General features: G+C 34.6%; 1 protein-coding gene across 1 annotated transcript in view; it reads right to left on the minus strand.

Moving 5' to 3' along the window:
• SdhA (succinate dehydrogenase, subunit A (flavoprotein)) overlaps positions 1–14,504 on the minus strand; it is a 311,617-nt gene extending 297,113 nt beyond the window's left edge. The window contains exon 1 of the mRNA XM_090411417.1: positions 14,289–14,504. Coding sequence (XP_090267543.1) covers positions 14,289–14,354 — 66 coding nt within the window. The 5' untranslated portion in view covers positions 14,355–14,504. The remainder of the gene's footprint in view (positions 1–14,288) is intronic.
• Positions 14,505–15,546: the final 1,042 nt, after the last annotated feature.

Genomic DNA, 15,546 nt, shown 5'->3' on the forward strand with positions numbered 1-15,546 from the left:
ACTGTTCAAGAATTTTAAATTCTGAACAGTATGAAATAAAGAATGTTTGTTTTCAAGGCCATCAAAACAGTCCTTTTCAGGACTACAAATATTGATAGAGGGATACCCGAATGTACTGTTTCTTTTTTCATCTTGAAGGCTAATTTTTAAGTTCTTTTTATGACACAGAATGATATTTTCGAAGGAATAAAATATAAGAGGAACTGGAAAGAGTATTCCAGGTAAAGTATTTCACCAAAACAATAAAAAATAATGAAATAAAATCTACCCTATATATATATATATATATATATATATATATATATATATATATATATATATATATATATATATATCTTGGGGATATTGTATATTAGGATAACCAAGTTATTTTATAAACTTGGTTATAAATTTCAAAATACCTGGAAAGGCGAGATATGCCTCCAGATCTGGCTTCAGGAAAGCTATCGAAGGGAGAAATCCGAGCTTAGCTGCGAGGGAAAGTCATTATTTTATAAACTTGGTAAAAATAACCAAGTTTATAAAATAACTTGGTTACCCTAATATATATATATATATATATATATATATATATATATATATATATATATAATGATAAGCCTTTTTATGTCATGTTTTTCGAAACGTTTTGAAAGTCAGGGGCTACCGTGAGTGTCGAGTCTTCAAAATTCGAGTCATCAGAATTCAGGGGCGGGACCCCCTTTCGAGTTATCACAATTGAAGGAGAACTGGCCTACCATACCGGAACACAGGGGGGGGTATAGCCCCCTAGTTAATAAATGAAATATATAAATAATAACGGGAACATTTTCACCTTGCCAACACTCAACATTGATGTGATATGGGTTCCAAATTTCTTGTTTGATATATATATATATATATATATATATATATTACAAAGTTTTGTAATAAAAATTTCTGCTACAATGGAGTTTGGCAGAATCAACAATATTATTACTACCTTATTTCTGTTTCTCGTGTGGGAGAAAAACAGTAAAATGTCACTCTTATAATTATATGAGATGTTATAATGGCAAAAATAGTATGAAAAAAGTCATTTGCACTTTCTCTTCAAAACACAAAGAAAGAACATTGTATATTCAGCCAGTGGAAAAGAAAATACTACATATTTTTCTTCTATTATCTGATTTTTTTTCTTGTAGTACAAAGAAGAAATCACTGCATAAACATGAAGTCTGTAGGAGGGAAAAAATCTGGAAATTGGTTACATTATAACGAATAGAGAAATCATGTCAGAAAAAATATTCACGTAAGATTCTAATCTCAGCAGACATAACATTTTCTTCTAGATTAGATATCTAAAGTAACTGAACCTTTGCTACTATTTTACACTAAAACGAATGGGTATGTTCCCCAAGTGATTTACGTTTGTAACAGTTGTCTTACGAACGATTTATGAAATAAATTATCTGAAATATCCGCAGATTGATTAGGTATATACCCCCCTCCCCCCCAAAAAAAAGAAGATTATGAAACGCATATGCACCTTTTCTTTTAAAATAATTCAAATCCTCTTTTTCAAGATAATTGTATGAAATAATCTATAATTTTTTGATAATAAAAGTGAAATTGATTATTATAAATTAAGAAATTATTTTGGCATAAATAATGTATAAGCATGTAAACGAAATGTCAGCATTTCTGTTAGGATATCGGTAATCAACAATCGAAAAGAAAACAAGACATTCTTGGTGTATTCTGCACTACAGCTTGAGGCAATTTAGTGCGACTTTAGTGTTCTCCCCTTTCTTTCTCAATAGCATTGAGAGCAATAAGCCTTCAGCTTTTCCTCCAGCTAAGAGGATATACACCAAGTATTTATAAGACGTAGATTACTTCAGAAATAGCTTCCAGCAGCAGAACTAATATTTAGATTTTTTTAAAGAAAAACAAACAAAAATAATACTACCGAACTTTCTTTTGTGTGGTATGCATATAAACAATTTTGCATGGTGAAAATATAGCATATTATTTCTAAAATTTCACATAATTTCAGCGGGCAGTAGAACAGCTGGTTTTACATTGCAAATAAATAGAACAGAATTAGAAGTTTCACAATACAATCTGATTGCCGTATATCTTTTGTCAAAATGGTAAAATGAAGTAATTGATTTTGAATGCTGTCTAGAAAAGCTTTCAAACCTGTGAGTTCTAGGAGAGGATAAGGAGGGGGGGGAACATTAGAAAATCTTCAAAATGAAAAAGAATTTTGAATCATTCCGTATATGATATTTTTCCCATTATATTTTCAACATATCTACGAGGATGTGCACTAGATATTATCGTAATATGCATAATACAAATAAATAAATAAATAAATGACGAAGGCGAAGAATCACTGCTAAAATATCATTGGATATAAATTTTTGATACCAAAAAGGCACACAATCGGAAACCGAGTAATGCAATGTAGCAATTTAACATTTTTTTTTTGTCTTTATGAATAACAAAAAATCGTTTCTAAAACTGAAATGAGATGATCCATATAATGCTATTTCGCTAGAAACGAAAGAAAAGGGACATATTTATTTCAATAAATATTGTTTAAAAATATAAATATTTGACATAATATTTTCAAAGCAAACATTTGAAAATTCTGAAATTCGAAAAAAAAAAATTCAATTATTATACGTAAAGTGAAAGATCAATCAGTGCAACTCTTCCAGTTCACTGATTTGTAGAATTACCAAGTATTTATAAGACGTAGATTATTTCAGAAATAGCTTCCAGCGGCAGAAGAAGTAATATTTAGATTTTTTTAAAAGAAAAACAAACACAAATAATACTACTGAACTTTCTTTTGTGTGGTATGCATATAAACAATTTTGCATGGTGAAAATATAGCATATTATTTCTAAAATTTCACATAATTTCAGCGGGCAGTAGAACAGCTGGTTTTAGATTGCAAATAAATAGAACAGATTTAGAAGCTTCACGATACAATCTGATTGCCGTATATCTTTTGTCAAAATGGTAAAATTAAGTAATTGATTTTGAATGCTGTCTAGAAAAGCTTTCAAACCTGTATAGAAATTTAGAGTAGGTATGCAATTCAGTTCCAGGAAAGAATAAGGAGTGGGGGAAAGCATTAGAAAATCTTCAAAATGAGCAAAAATGTTGAATCATTCCGTATATGATATTTTTCACATTATATTTTCAACATATCTACGAAGTTATGCACTAGATATTATCGTAATATGCATAATACAAATAAATAAATAAATGACGAAGGGGAAGAATCACTGCTAAAATATCATTGGATATAAATTTTTGATACCAAAAAGACACAATCGGAAACCGAGTAAGGCAATTTAGCATTTTAACATTTTTTTTTATTTTGTCTTTATGAATAACAAAAAATCGTTTCTCAATCTGAAATGTGATGATCCATATAATGCTATTTCGCTAGAAACGAAAGAAAAAGGACATATTTATTTCAATAAATATTATTTAAAAATATAAATATTTGACATAATATTTTCAAAGCAAACATTTGAAAATTTTAAAATTCGAAAAAAAATTACTCAATTATTATACGTAAAGTGAAAGAACAATCAGTGCATCTCTTCCGGTGCACTGATTTGTAGAATAAAATAAACCAAATTCACTATCACTAAATAGATTCATTGCAAAAGCTGATCAGTGGGCATTTCAGGATTGATTTTTTTTTCGCATATGTGAAATTGGTTTCAATTTTTGGGAAGAGACACAATAAATCATTTTAGAGGCAAGAAAGGTCAACTAACTTAGGACAGTAAATGAAATTCTAAGCAACACAACAGACGTAAAGACAGGGGGAGGGGAGACAAAGGTCACTCAGCAACAGTTAATCCACTAATGCTATAGAATAGCCGTAACGAGATTAACGGCGGAGGAAGGTAATGGCATGATAAAAGGTAGAATGCCGACGAAGTTTTGATCCATGAAAAAAGCTAGGGAGAGTTGAATATTTAATCCACACCGGCCGGTTGGGAGATTAAACAAGGTTTTCCTGTACAGTGTTGTGTGTGTTCACAGGATCAGTTTGCCTGTTTTGAGAAATGAAAAACCCAAGTTACCAGGAAAAAAGATCTCCCACCTCCATACGAGACCAGTAAAGACCTGATAATGGTTCCTCACGTCATGGACGGGAATCCAACCCAGGTCTTTCCAACCAAAGGACTTTGTCTATACTGACTGAGCTATGGAGGCTAAGTGTGTGTGTGTGTGTGTTTTACTCCCAGTAGTAAAAGACTCTAGACTCAAATACCAGTAGAACCAGAAGGATTCCGTAAAGGCTTTAACACAATTGATCATATATATGCAGTAAAACAAATAATAGAAAAAGCAGAAGAAAACTAATTGTCTCTCTGTTTAGCCTTTATTGATTATTGCATTGGTTTCCATCAAAACTAATGCAATAATCTAAGTACTCCAGAACCAGGGAGTTCCTGGAGAATATATGGACCTCCTCCAGGAAATATTATTATTATTACGGGCAACTCCAGGGAGTCATTAGACTCATCGAGGGAGGCCCCAAATCATTTTCATCACAACTATTCGACATTCATACAGTATCTATCATACCTCGCCTTAAACTCATTCACTGTCACAGCACCCACCACAGACTCAGGGAGCGCATTCCACTCATTCACCACTCTAAAAGTAAAGAACCCAGCTCTAACACCTTTACTAACCACACTTTTGCCCAGTTTCCATGGATGTCCCCTAGTCCTCCCACAACCAGCCCTGTTTTCAAAAATATCTTCTGAATTAATTTTATAGAAACCCTTCAGTAATTTGAATGTCTCAATCACATCTCCCCTCCTCCGCCTATCAACCAATTTTTGCAACCCACAAATCCTCAACCTGTTCTCATACGGTTCATTCCACAGACCTGCTATCATCTTGGTCACTCGCCTCTGGATCCTCTCCACCTCCTCCCCATCAAGAAGAAACCTAGGTGACCAAATCTGAGCACAGTAGTCGAGATGAGGTCTTATCAAGACTCGATACAGAGGAACAATAACCTGCTTGTCTCTGCTTGTCAACGTATTCTTCAGCAACCAAGTGATTTGATGAGCTGATTTGGCCACTTTTGCAATGTGTCCCCTAAATTTCAATTCCTTATCCACCAACACTCCTAAATCTCGTGCCTCATCAATTTCCTGGAGCACGGTTCCACCAATGCAGTAAACTGCCTCCCATCTTTTCACCCCAAAATGCATAACCTTACATTTTGCCACATTAAATTGACATCCATTCTCCCTAGCCCAGACCTCCAATCTATCCAAATCATCCTGCAAAATTTTGACGTCATCTGCATTCACTATTGCCCTACCCAACTTCGCATCATCCGCAAACAAATGAACTGTTCCTCTCAGATCCTTTCCTATATCATTTATGAACAAATTAAACAGCAGTGGTCCAAGAACAGATCCTTGTGGTACACCACTAGTCACAGGCCGTCTTGTGGACTCTACTCCTGAGTGGGGGTGGGGGATTTTTTCTTCTGCTAACTTGGGTTTTTCTAATATACCACACTGCAACAGCAAGAATCCAACTTCACACAAGTAGCAATAAAATATCAATTGAAAAAGGCATCCGACAAGGAGACTATTGCCCAAAGTCTTTACAGCAGTCCTTCAAGAAATATTTAATAATATAAACTGGATAAACTTTGGTATAAAAATTAATAACAGAAACTTAACACACCTAAGATATGAAGATGATATCATAATTTTTGCAAACACTCCAGAAGACCTTAATATAATGATAGAAGACCTATATCATGAAAGCAGAAAAGTCGGTCTAAAAATAAACAGAGAAAAAACTAAAACCATGTTTAATCATTTTGTAACACCAAAAAACATAATAATAGAAAACAATTTCTTGGAAAGAGTCTCTTCATGTTGGAGGTTTAATGGAATATTATCAGCACTGAGAAAGGATTAAAAACAATTTTAATACTTCCAATATTTTGTCTCTGACAGAGACATCTTCAGGGATTACAAACAACCTTCGGACAGACAGGCAGATCAGCAACAATCCGGTTAGAAGAACACAAGTCATACACGAATCTGGCTTTGCAGACCATGTTTTGGATACAACCCACATTCCTGGAAAAAAAAAAAACACCATGCTCCACCAAAGTAAATTCAAAAAAGAAAGACTTTTCTTTGAATCTGCACTCAGGAATCAACCGAATTTAAACAAATACAGATTATCAGAGATCCCTCTTTATATCCTAGGCCACCTGCAAATGCCTAAGCACCACCTAGATAGGACTTTAGTTTCACTCACTATTGTATTATATTTGTGTGTGTGTGTGTTGTTACAAAAGGTTTTTTGTAATCCCTGACGATGTCTCTGTGATGAAGACGAAATATTGGAAGTATTAAAATTGTTTTTAATCCTTTCTCAGTGCTGATAATATTCCATTAAACCTCCAACATGAATTCTTCACAGCACTTAAGCCTCAACACATGGAAAGTCTCTCTTCATATACATACTTAGGTCATCTCATTGATCTAAACTGGTGACGCCAAAAGGAAATTAATAGAAGATTTCAACTTGCCTGGGGTGCATGCAGAAAATTGAAAAGCATTTTTCAAAACAATGATGTCCCACTCTGTTTAAAAAAGGAAGACTTTTAATCAGTGTATACTTCCAGTCATCACATATAGTTGTGAAACTTGGTCACTAACAAAAGCATCGGCAAATAAACTAACTCAAAGAAAAATGGAGAGGTTGATGCTAGATATTACATTAAAAGAAGCAAAACATCTGGATAAGAAGCCAGACTCACATCACTGACATCATTCTTCACCATAAGTGACTAAAATGGAAATGGGCCAGACATCTATCCAGAAGAAAAGATGAGTGATGGCCCATTATACTAACGAACTGGATTCCAAAAGAAGGGAAACGAGGCCAAGGAGGTCCTAAAAGAAGTTTGAGTGATGAACTGTAAAATTTAGTTGGAAAAAACTGGTCAACTATTGCCGAGAACAGAGAAAAGTGGAAAGAACTGGATGAGGCCTTCGTCTCCAGCAGTGAACAGAAAATGGCTGAAAAGAAGCAGCAGCAAAATTTTATGTTGCCAATCTGCAGCAAGTAACGGTACTTGTCAATGTAGCAGGCAGTGGCCTGTGACACTCAGTAGTTGACTCAAAGTTATCATCGCAAGTGCACATGCAAACTCTGTTCTCTTGCTCACTTTTCCTTCATTATGCGTTAATTTAGATACCTTTAAGGCTTTATTATATTCAATTCGACCCATAATATGGAACCCCTAGATAATGAAAATGTGAGAAACTTGCTCGATTCCCATTCTGAACAGTTAAGCGAGAATGATCTCCTTCAACTAGAAGGCCAGCGTGCATATGAAGAAGATAAGGAGTGCAAACAAGAGAATGTTACGATTAAGAAACTGACTGCAAAAGAACTCGAGCATAGTTTTCAATCACACTGAGCATGCTAAAAAAAAATTTTGTTTGATGCTGCTCCTGATATAGAACAAAGCTTCCAAGTCCACCGAAATAAAGCGATTGCAAATTGCATGATAAGATGAAAAAGTCAAGCACTATTCAAACATCTTTACTTAATTTTTTTGTGTAAAAGCAACTCAATCAGATGTTTAGACATTAAATAAAAATTTAAGCAATTGATTTTTATTAACTTTGATGATTTTATCCTCTAATATAGCTTATAATTTTTTTCAAATTTATGCTAACTGATGGGTGAATTATAATCATTCCTACTGGTTATTGTATTTGCTTAACGCAATTTTGCTTAATACGCATTAATTGATGGATTAATTAATCACGTTAAGCGAGGTTTTCCTGTAGTCATAAATACTTATGGTACAGCAAGGAAGGCAGTGGGAAACAACCTTGCTTCATAATCATCTCCCTTGTATAGTAGCATATTGCTGCCCCACCAAACATAAGGTCAAAGATAAAATACACACACATCATGTTATATTTCCCTCTTTTATCATGTGGTGTCGAGGGTTTATTAATCATCAGACCTCAAACCGTTCACAGGATAAGGTGGTCAAAGCCCTATACACACACATTTTTTTTCAAAAAAACAAAGACTTAATTGCAAAACAAGTAATAAAATTTAATATTCTTTGTGGTTCATAAAAACAGATGATCCACATATGAAAGAGAGTGACGAATGAGTTGCAGAAGTTGACGAGAGTATTTCATCATCGAATGGAGTGGTATGATAGGGATTGTGTGAATAATGAGTCACCAATGATGAGTCTAACTCCATGGAAAGACCCATATTATAATAATATAATGGAATTTTGCAAGGAAAGAAAAAAATATTTCTAATCATATTTATTACAATAATGTTTTCTGAAAACATTATTTACAAATATTAACATAATGATTTTTAACATAAGCATTTGAAAATAGTTCATCATTTCTATGATATTGTCCCACTGAGGGCATGAAAGTTTGTGAAAGCCTTGAATGAACAAGCTTGTATAGCTACTTCAAGATGCAAAATCAATGTTCTTGAAAAAGCTTTTCATCAGAATATCAGCAATTAAATAGCATATTAAACAGTTCCTGGCAAGTAAGTCAACTTGTGCTCTTAGGAAATATAGAGAAAAACGTAAGCAAAGAATTGTGTAAAATTAGCTTAACAAAAGTCATAGGAAGACTTTGGTAAGAACATAGAAAAAAATTTTTTGAAAGTGGTAAAATATACTGGTGGCTATTGAAAAAGCTCAGAAATGGAGGAAAGAGTAATGACAAAGGAATTAGATATGATAAAGGAGACAGGAAACTAATGATAAAGATATTCTTAATGTATGGAGTATAGTACGATTCGAGATCCACAGATTCGAGACCCTTTGACACTTCTGCGCATGTCAACAGGAGGAGAATCCATTCCGATAACAGGGTAATCAGTCCGTATTGTGAGACGAGTAATTATTACACGTCGGAAAATTAACTTCTCTTTTATGGTCATTGTAGTTAACTATGTTGCTTGTATAAGAGATGGAAATTTTTACCTATAAAGCACGTGATTTCGTGTGTTGGCGACCAATTCGTATGTCCTTCATTTCTTTCTCCCCTTCAGCATGAATCCACTATTCCTGGCAAGACGCCAAGCAGAGATCTACAAACTGTGGGCGAACTATAATTACTTTGAAAGATTGCTAAATGAAACAAGCAGTACCAGCCTGGTGATAGAAAACACTCAACAGAAAGCTAGCACAAACCTGAAATGTGGAAAGGCAGCTGAAGTAGATGATATTTCATGAGAAATGCTAAAATATGAGAGTATAAAAGTTTTACAGTGGCTACGCTGCATAATTCAGAATGCCTGGTCAGAGGGTCAAATTCCAGATGATTGGGGTAGAGAGATCATAGTACCCATCTATAAAAAAAAAAAAAAAAAGGAATAAAGCTGAATGTGAAAATTACAGAGGAATTTCTCTACTAAATGTTCATGTTGGAGGTTTAATGGAATATTTACAGCACTAGGAAAGGATTAAAAACTAATTTTAAATGATTCCAATATTTCATCTCAGTCACTGAGACATCTTCTGAGATTATAAATAAATCTTGTAACACACATACAAAGACAACACAATCCAAATGAAACACATGGGTGACTCTAAAGTCCTATCTAGGTGGTGCACCCCCTCTATGGGAATTTATAGGCGGCCTAGGATATGAAATGGGACCTCTGACAGTTATAGTTGCCCAAATTTTGGGATGATTTATGCATCCGTATTTATTTAAATTTGGCTGATTTCTGAGTGTCGCCGCAGATTCTAAAAACAGTCCTTTTTAAATTTACTATGATGGAGGATGATGGTTTTCTTCCAGGATATCCTGTGGGTTTGAATCCAATACATGGTCTGAAAGGTCAGATTGACCATAGTCATGATGGCAGATGCACGATTTGCTTTCTTCTAGATGGATGGTAACTGATCTACCTGTCTGTCTGAAGTAAGCCAGCTTACAAGAAAAGGGTACTTTATATACTCAAGGCACTGAGAGAGGAGGGGAGCTGATCTTTGGTAAAAACTTTCTGGTGGGATTTAAAAGTGGTGTAGAGGTTGTACTTTTTTAAAGACTAGGCCGTTTTTTTTCTGATGTGCCATGGAAGTAGGGAATGGTTAATGCATTTCTCAAATCCTTTTGAAGAGAAGGCCGAGGAATGGGGAGGAACTGATTATTTTTTTAATTCTGTAATCACTGTAGCCATTGGAAAGGAAGGTGTTGTGTATATGTTCAATTGAAAGAGAGGTTCCACTGGAACAAAGATTATGGACTCTACTGGTTAGTTTTAATGATGCCATATTTTTGAGAGGGGTGGTGTTGGGAAAGTTGTTTTTTATGAGAGGTTGGATGGTCAACCTATTGTATGTTATTACCGTACATGGGTAGTGGGTTGGGAAAGGAGAAACTTGTTTATGTTTGATTTAAAAGCCTATATGTATTCCTTGGGAAATGCATCGGGGGAAGACTGTTCCACAATACCGCAGTAGCAGGGATGGAGGAGGAGAAGGAAAAGAAACTTGTTCTGTGGGTTTCAAGGTATACTGTGAAAGGATCTTGGGTGGTAGCTGTACGTGTTCCAATGGGTTTAGTACAGAGTGGGGGAATTATTGATGCTATTTCACATTACCATTTCCCATGGAAATATTTATAGAATATACGAACTGCAGAGACTAATAAATATGAAAGTGAGGGGAGCAAGTTGGTGAGAGATGGGTCATTTATCAGCCTAATTGCTCTCCTCTGAATTGAGTCTAGCATTTTGAGGGAGCTTTTAGGAGCCCCACTTTAAATGTGAGAGCAGTATTCGATAGCTGGGCGGATTTGTGATTTGTATAATGTTAACAGCTGTTTGAAGGAGAAGTAGCATTTCGAGTGAAAAGAAAACCTAGTTTTATGGAAACTGAGGATGCAATTACCGTGATGTGCTTATGCCAGGAGAGGCTTAATGTCAGGGTAATTCCGAGAAGAGAAATCTCATCTCATCTGGGAATTTGAGTGTTATCAAAAACAATGCTGATTTTCTGTTGATCGGTTTTCATGGAATCCATACTGGTGGTTGCTTAATAGTGGTACCTTCAAGGAAGTTGAGAGTTGATGGTTTTCTCCATCACTTTAGATAGGACTGAAGTGAATGAGATAGGACAGTCAGTAGTTAGATGGCAGTGATTTGTCACCCTTTTTAGGAATGGTTTAATATTATTATTATAATCATTAAGAGAGACCTTCAGGGAGTCAGGGACTCATCGATGGAGGCCACATATTACACGTACCAGCTATCACACTTATTCTTGAATTCATTCACACTGCTTGCACTCACAACATCCAATGGTAATCCATTCCAATCACACACCACCCTATGAAAGAAAATTCTAGCCCTCCACCACTTTGTTAGCAGCATTCATTCTCAGCTTCCAAGGATGTCCTTACCCCACTCTCCATAAATTGAAAAATTCCATCAACTGAAATCCTGTATGACTCTTTCAGAAGTTTGTAAGTCTTAATCGTATCATCCCTGTTTCTCCTGATTGCTAATGTCTGCAGTCTACAAATTCTCAATCTGTCTTCATAATCAGTATTCCACAATCCCAACATCACTTTTAAATTCTCCTTTGCACTCTCTGCAATATATCAGAATCAAAACTGAAACCAGGCTTGCAAACAATAATCCAAGTGAGGTCTTATCAATGCCTTGTAAAGAGGTAAAATGACATCCTTATCTTTACAAGTGAACATTCGTTTCAGCATTTCAATTATCTTTTGAGTTATATTTGCAATCTTTGCTACATGTCCCCTGAACTTCAACTTCCTATCTACTAACACTCCAAGATCCCTAGCCTCATCAATTTCTTTAAGCATAATCTCACTAACATAATATCACACTGGATATCTAATCACACCAAAGCACATAACTTTACATTTGCTGACATCCATTTTCCCATGCCGACAATTCCAGCCTATTCAAATAATTCTGCAAGTACTGCATATCAGCAGCATTCCTGATTACCTCTACTTATCTTTGCATCATCAGCAAACAGCTGTATGTTGCTTGTCAAATCCTTCCCAATATCATTAATGTATAGATTGAATAACAGTGATCCTTGTGGTACACCACTGGTTACTTTAAATCTTGCAGACTCGCATCCCCCATATACCACTTTTTGATATCTGTGAGTCAGCCATCCCCTCTTATCCATGCTAATATTCTATAACCCAAACCAGTATTCTCCAATTTATGCAACAGTCTACCATGCCGTATTCTGCCAAAAGCCTTTGCAAAATCCAAAAACATCATGGTGTATCCATTCCCCTTTGTCTAGTTCAATGGTAACATTGTTATAGAATGTGAACTAGATGCAAAAACATGGCCTTCCCTTAGTAAACCCATTTTTCTCATTACAAAGTAGAGATACACCATTGGCTCATTTCTGAATGTCAACCCTAACCAATTTTTCCAAATCTTCACCACCACTTCTGAGATACTAATTGCTCAAAAGTTGGATACATCAGTCTTTGCACCACCACTCTTGTGCAATGAAATTACCATACATTCTTTCCCTTCCTGCAGAATCTTCTCTGTTCTGAGACTCATTAAACAGCCTGGTCAAAGGAATAGCCAGTTCAGATGAACACTCTTTTAGCACATGTGTTGATATCCCATCAGTCCCTATTGCTAAATTCTTATTCAGTTTGTGCAACAGCTCTGATACCTCATCCTTATATACCAGAATTTCTTCACCCAGTGAAGAGGTAGCAGTCAGCTCAATGTCACGAACACCAGGTTGATAGCTTTTAACAAAATGGGCACTCATAGTTGAACAACTTTTTTTGCATCTGTAATCCTCACGCTATCTGCATTTAGAAGAGTATTCTTTCATATTCATCGATAGAATTCTTGTGGGTTTTGTCTTTATCACGCAGAGCCAGTTTCTTTTCATACTCAGACTTTGCGAGTTGCGACTTTGCATACAACAGTTGTGACTATTCTAGCCTGCTGCTTATAATTTTCATAATGTACATCCTTATGCACATGGTATTCCTTCGGCATCATCTTTAGTTAAGAGGGAGACCAACATCATATTCATTCAACATTCCAACATGTGTTCAGGTAGTATGTTTCAGGAAAGGAAGTCCTGTTCTAAAATGTGTTTCCACAATGCAGTGGGAGAGTTCGATTATTTGGGAAGCTGAACTTCACTGGTACATCTATGTGGATATTTTGAAAAGCCTATTGCAATTTTCATTTATGAAACTGGTCCAAAAAGCTGATCCAAATGTCACAGTATATCCATAAATGTAAGAATTAATTCATTTCAAGCATATACGTGCTGTATGGACAAGACAGTAGTTAAAATAAATTGGCTATTTAAAAATGGAAAGCCCATAAAAGTTGAATGGTATGGTTCATTAACATGCCATACTAATTATTCTGATTATTTAATGCCAGAACTGTTTCATAAAAGATGCAGATGTATGGAGAAGTGAAATTAACTGAATAATTATTTAATACGTAAACTATTGTAAAATGTTAAGTTAATGTCGATGATGGTAATTCTAGTTTTTTTTTTTTTTTTAATCATTTTGAATCAACCTGCAGCCCTCCTTTACTTGCTGACGAATCTATACCTTGTAAATCAAAAAATTCAATAAAGATGAATAAGATTATTACCTATATATATATATATATATATATATATATATATCAGGCTTTCATTACTTTACAGAAGTGGTGGCAAGAAAAAGAAAAAAATACGTGTTCAATATACTATTCTTCAGAAAGACAAAAATGCAAGTCATTTAAAGGTGAATTTATTAATAACTAGCAACCACCGTAACAGAGCTTCTAGGAGTGGCAGCGTGCCATTGAGACAAAAATAAGTAAGAAAAAACAACACGGACACATGAATCAATCGAACGTTAAAAGTCATTCAGTGTGGACGAAGAATCACATTTTTCAATAAATGTTTACAGGAATACAAGTACCAGAATAAGCAGAGAAAAATAATTAACGTAGAAAAAATAATATAATAATAAAAAAAAAAGATATTTCGTAAACTAGGGTAGCATTTTTCAAAATACGTTTATATATCAACTAAGCAAATATTCCTTCTCAACTGGTTCTAAATCTTCCGCTAGCCGGTAAACGTGAAATATGAAAGGAGAGGGGAAGGAAGGAGGAAAAGGAAAAAAAAAAAGGGATACCGAACCGCTTTTAAATTATGCAGAAACCATGTTCTGATTGCTATATCAACTCACCTGTAAATTAGAACAAGAGAACAGTTTACTAAATGCATGATTTGAAGCCCGAAATATACAAGTCATTATTACTTCAGTAAGTAAGAAAAAGAACACTGCACAGATGAAAGACTGTTTCTATATTGAGCAAAATGATAATATGAAAGCGCTATCTGTAGCTAAAAAAAGACACCAATATCAAGAGCAACGTGCTATATTGAACATACGGTCCGCAGAGTCGACGCGGATCAAATACGCATGGAAAAACGTATAAAAGATATAATACCTTATCACCATTAGATGGAGCTTTGAAAAGTATAAGATGCACAAAATAAAAGTAGTCGTTCAACTTTCACTAGAAGACCCGGAAGATAATTTTCTGAAAAAAAAAGTTAGTAAAGTATGCATAATACTTTTATGTACATTGCCAAACTTTAAGAAAATATACGGTAAAGATAACTTATATTAAATTATATAAAAATATTGATTTTTAATGGATTGCCCACTCAGTCTCCAAAAGCTAGATAGATAGGGTATAAGGGTTTTGCCTACTCCTTATAAGGGAATAAAAGGCGTTAGCTCATTTATTTATGATTTTTAATGAGCAAGTATAGGTGAACCATCTCTATGTGTGAAAGCATTGCGTAATTTCATAATACAGGAAAACATCGCTTAACGCGATTAATTAATCCATTAGTTAATATGCGCTAAGCGAAATCTAGTTAAGAGAATACAATAACCAATAAGAATGATTATAATTCATCCATCAGTTAGATTAAATTTGAATAGAGGATAAAATCAAAGTTAATAAAAAATCAGTTGTTTGAATTTTTATTTAAATGTCTGAACATTTGATTGAGCTAATTTTTCACAAAAAAATTAAGGTAAAAAAATGTTTGAATAGTGCCCGACTTTTTTTCATCTTATCATGCAATTTGCAATCGCTTTCTTTCGACAGACTTGGAAGTTTTGTTTGATTCTGATCCTGATATGGAATGAAGCTTCCAAGTCCGCACTTAGCATGCTCAATGTGATTGAAAACTAGCTCAAGTTCTTTTGCATTTATCCGCTTAATCGTAACATTATCTTCTTTTTCGCACTCCTTATTTTCTTCTTCATATGCATGCTGTCCTTCTAGTTGAAGGAGATCATTCTCGCTTAACTGTTCAGAATGGGAATCGAGCAAGTTTTCACATCATCATTACCCAGGGTTTCCATATCATGGGTTGAATATAATAAAGTGTATAGGTATCTAAATTAAACCATAATGAAGGAAAAG

The sequence above is a fragment of the Typopeltis vanoorti genome, chromosome 21 (genome assembly GCF_054136105.1).
Source record: "Typopeltis vanoorti isolate ZY-2024b chromosome 21, IOZ_Tvanoo_1.0, whole genome shotgun sequence".
Taxonomy (NCBI): Eukaryota; Metazoa; Arthropoda; class Arachnida; order Uropygi; family Thelyphonidae; genus Typopeltis; species Typopeltis vanoorti.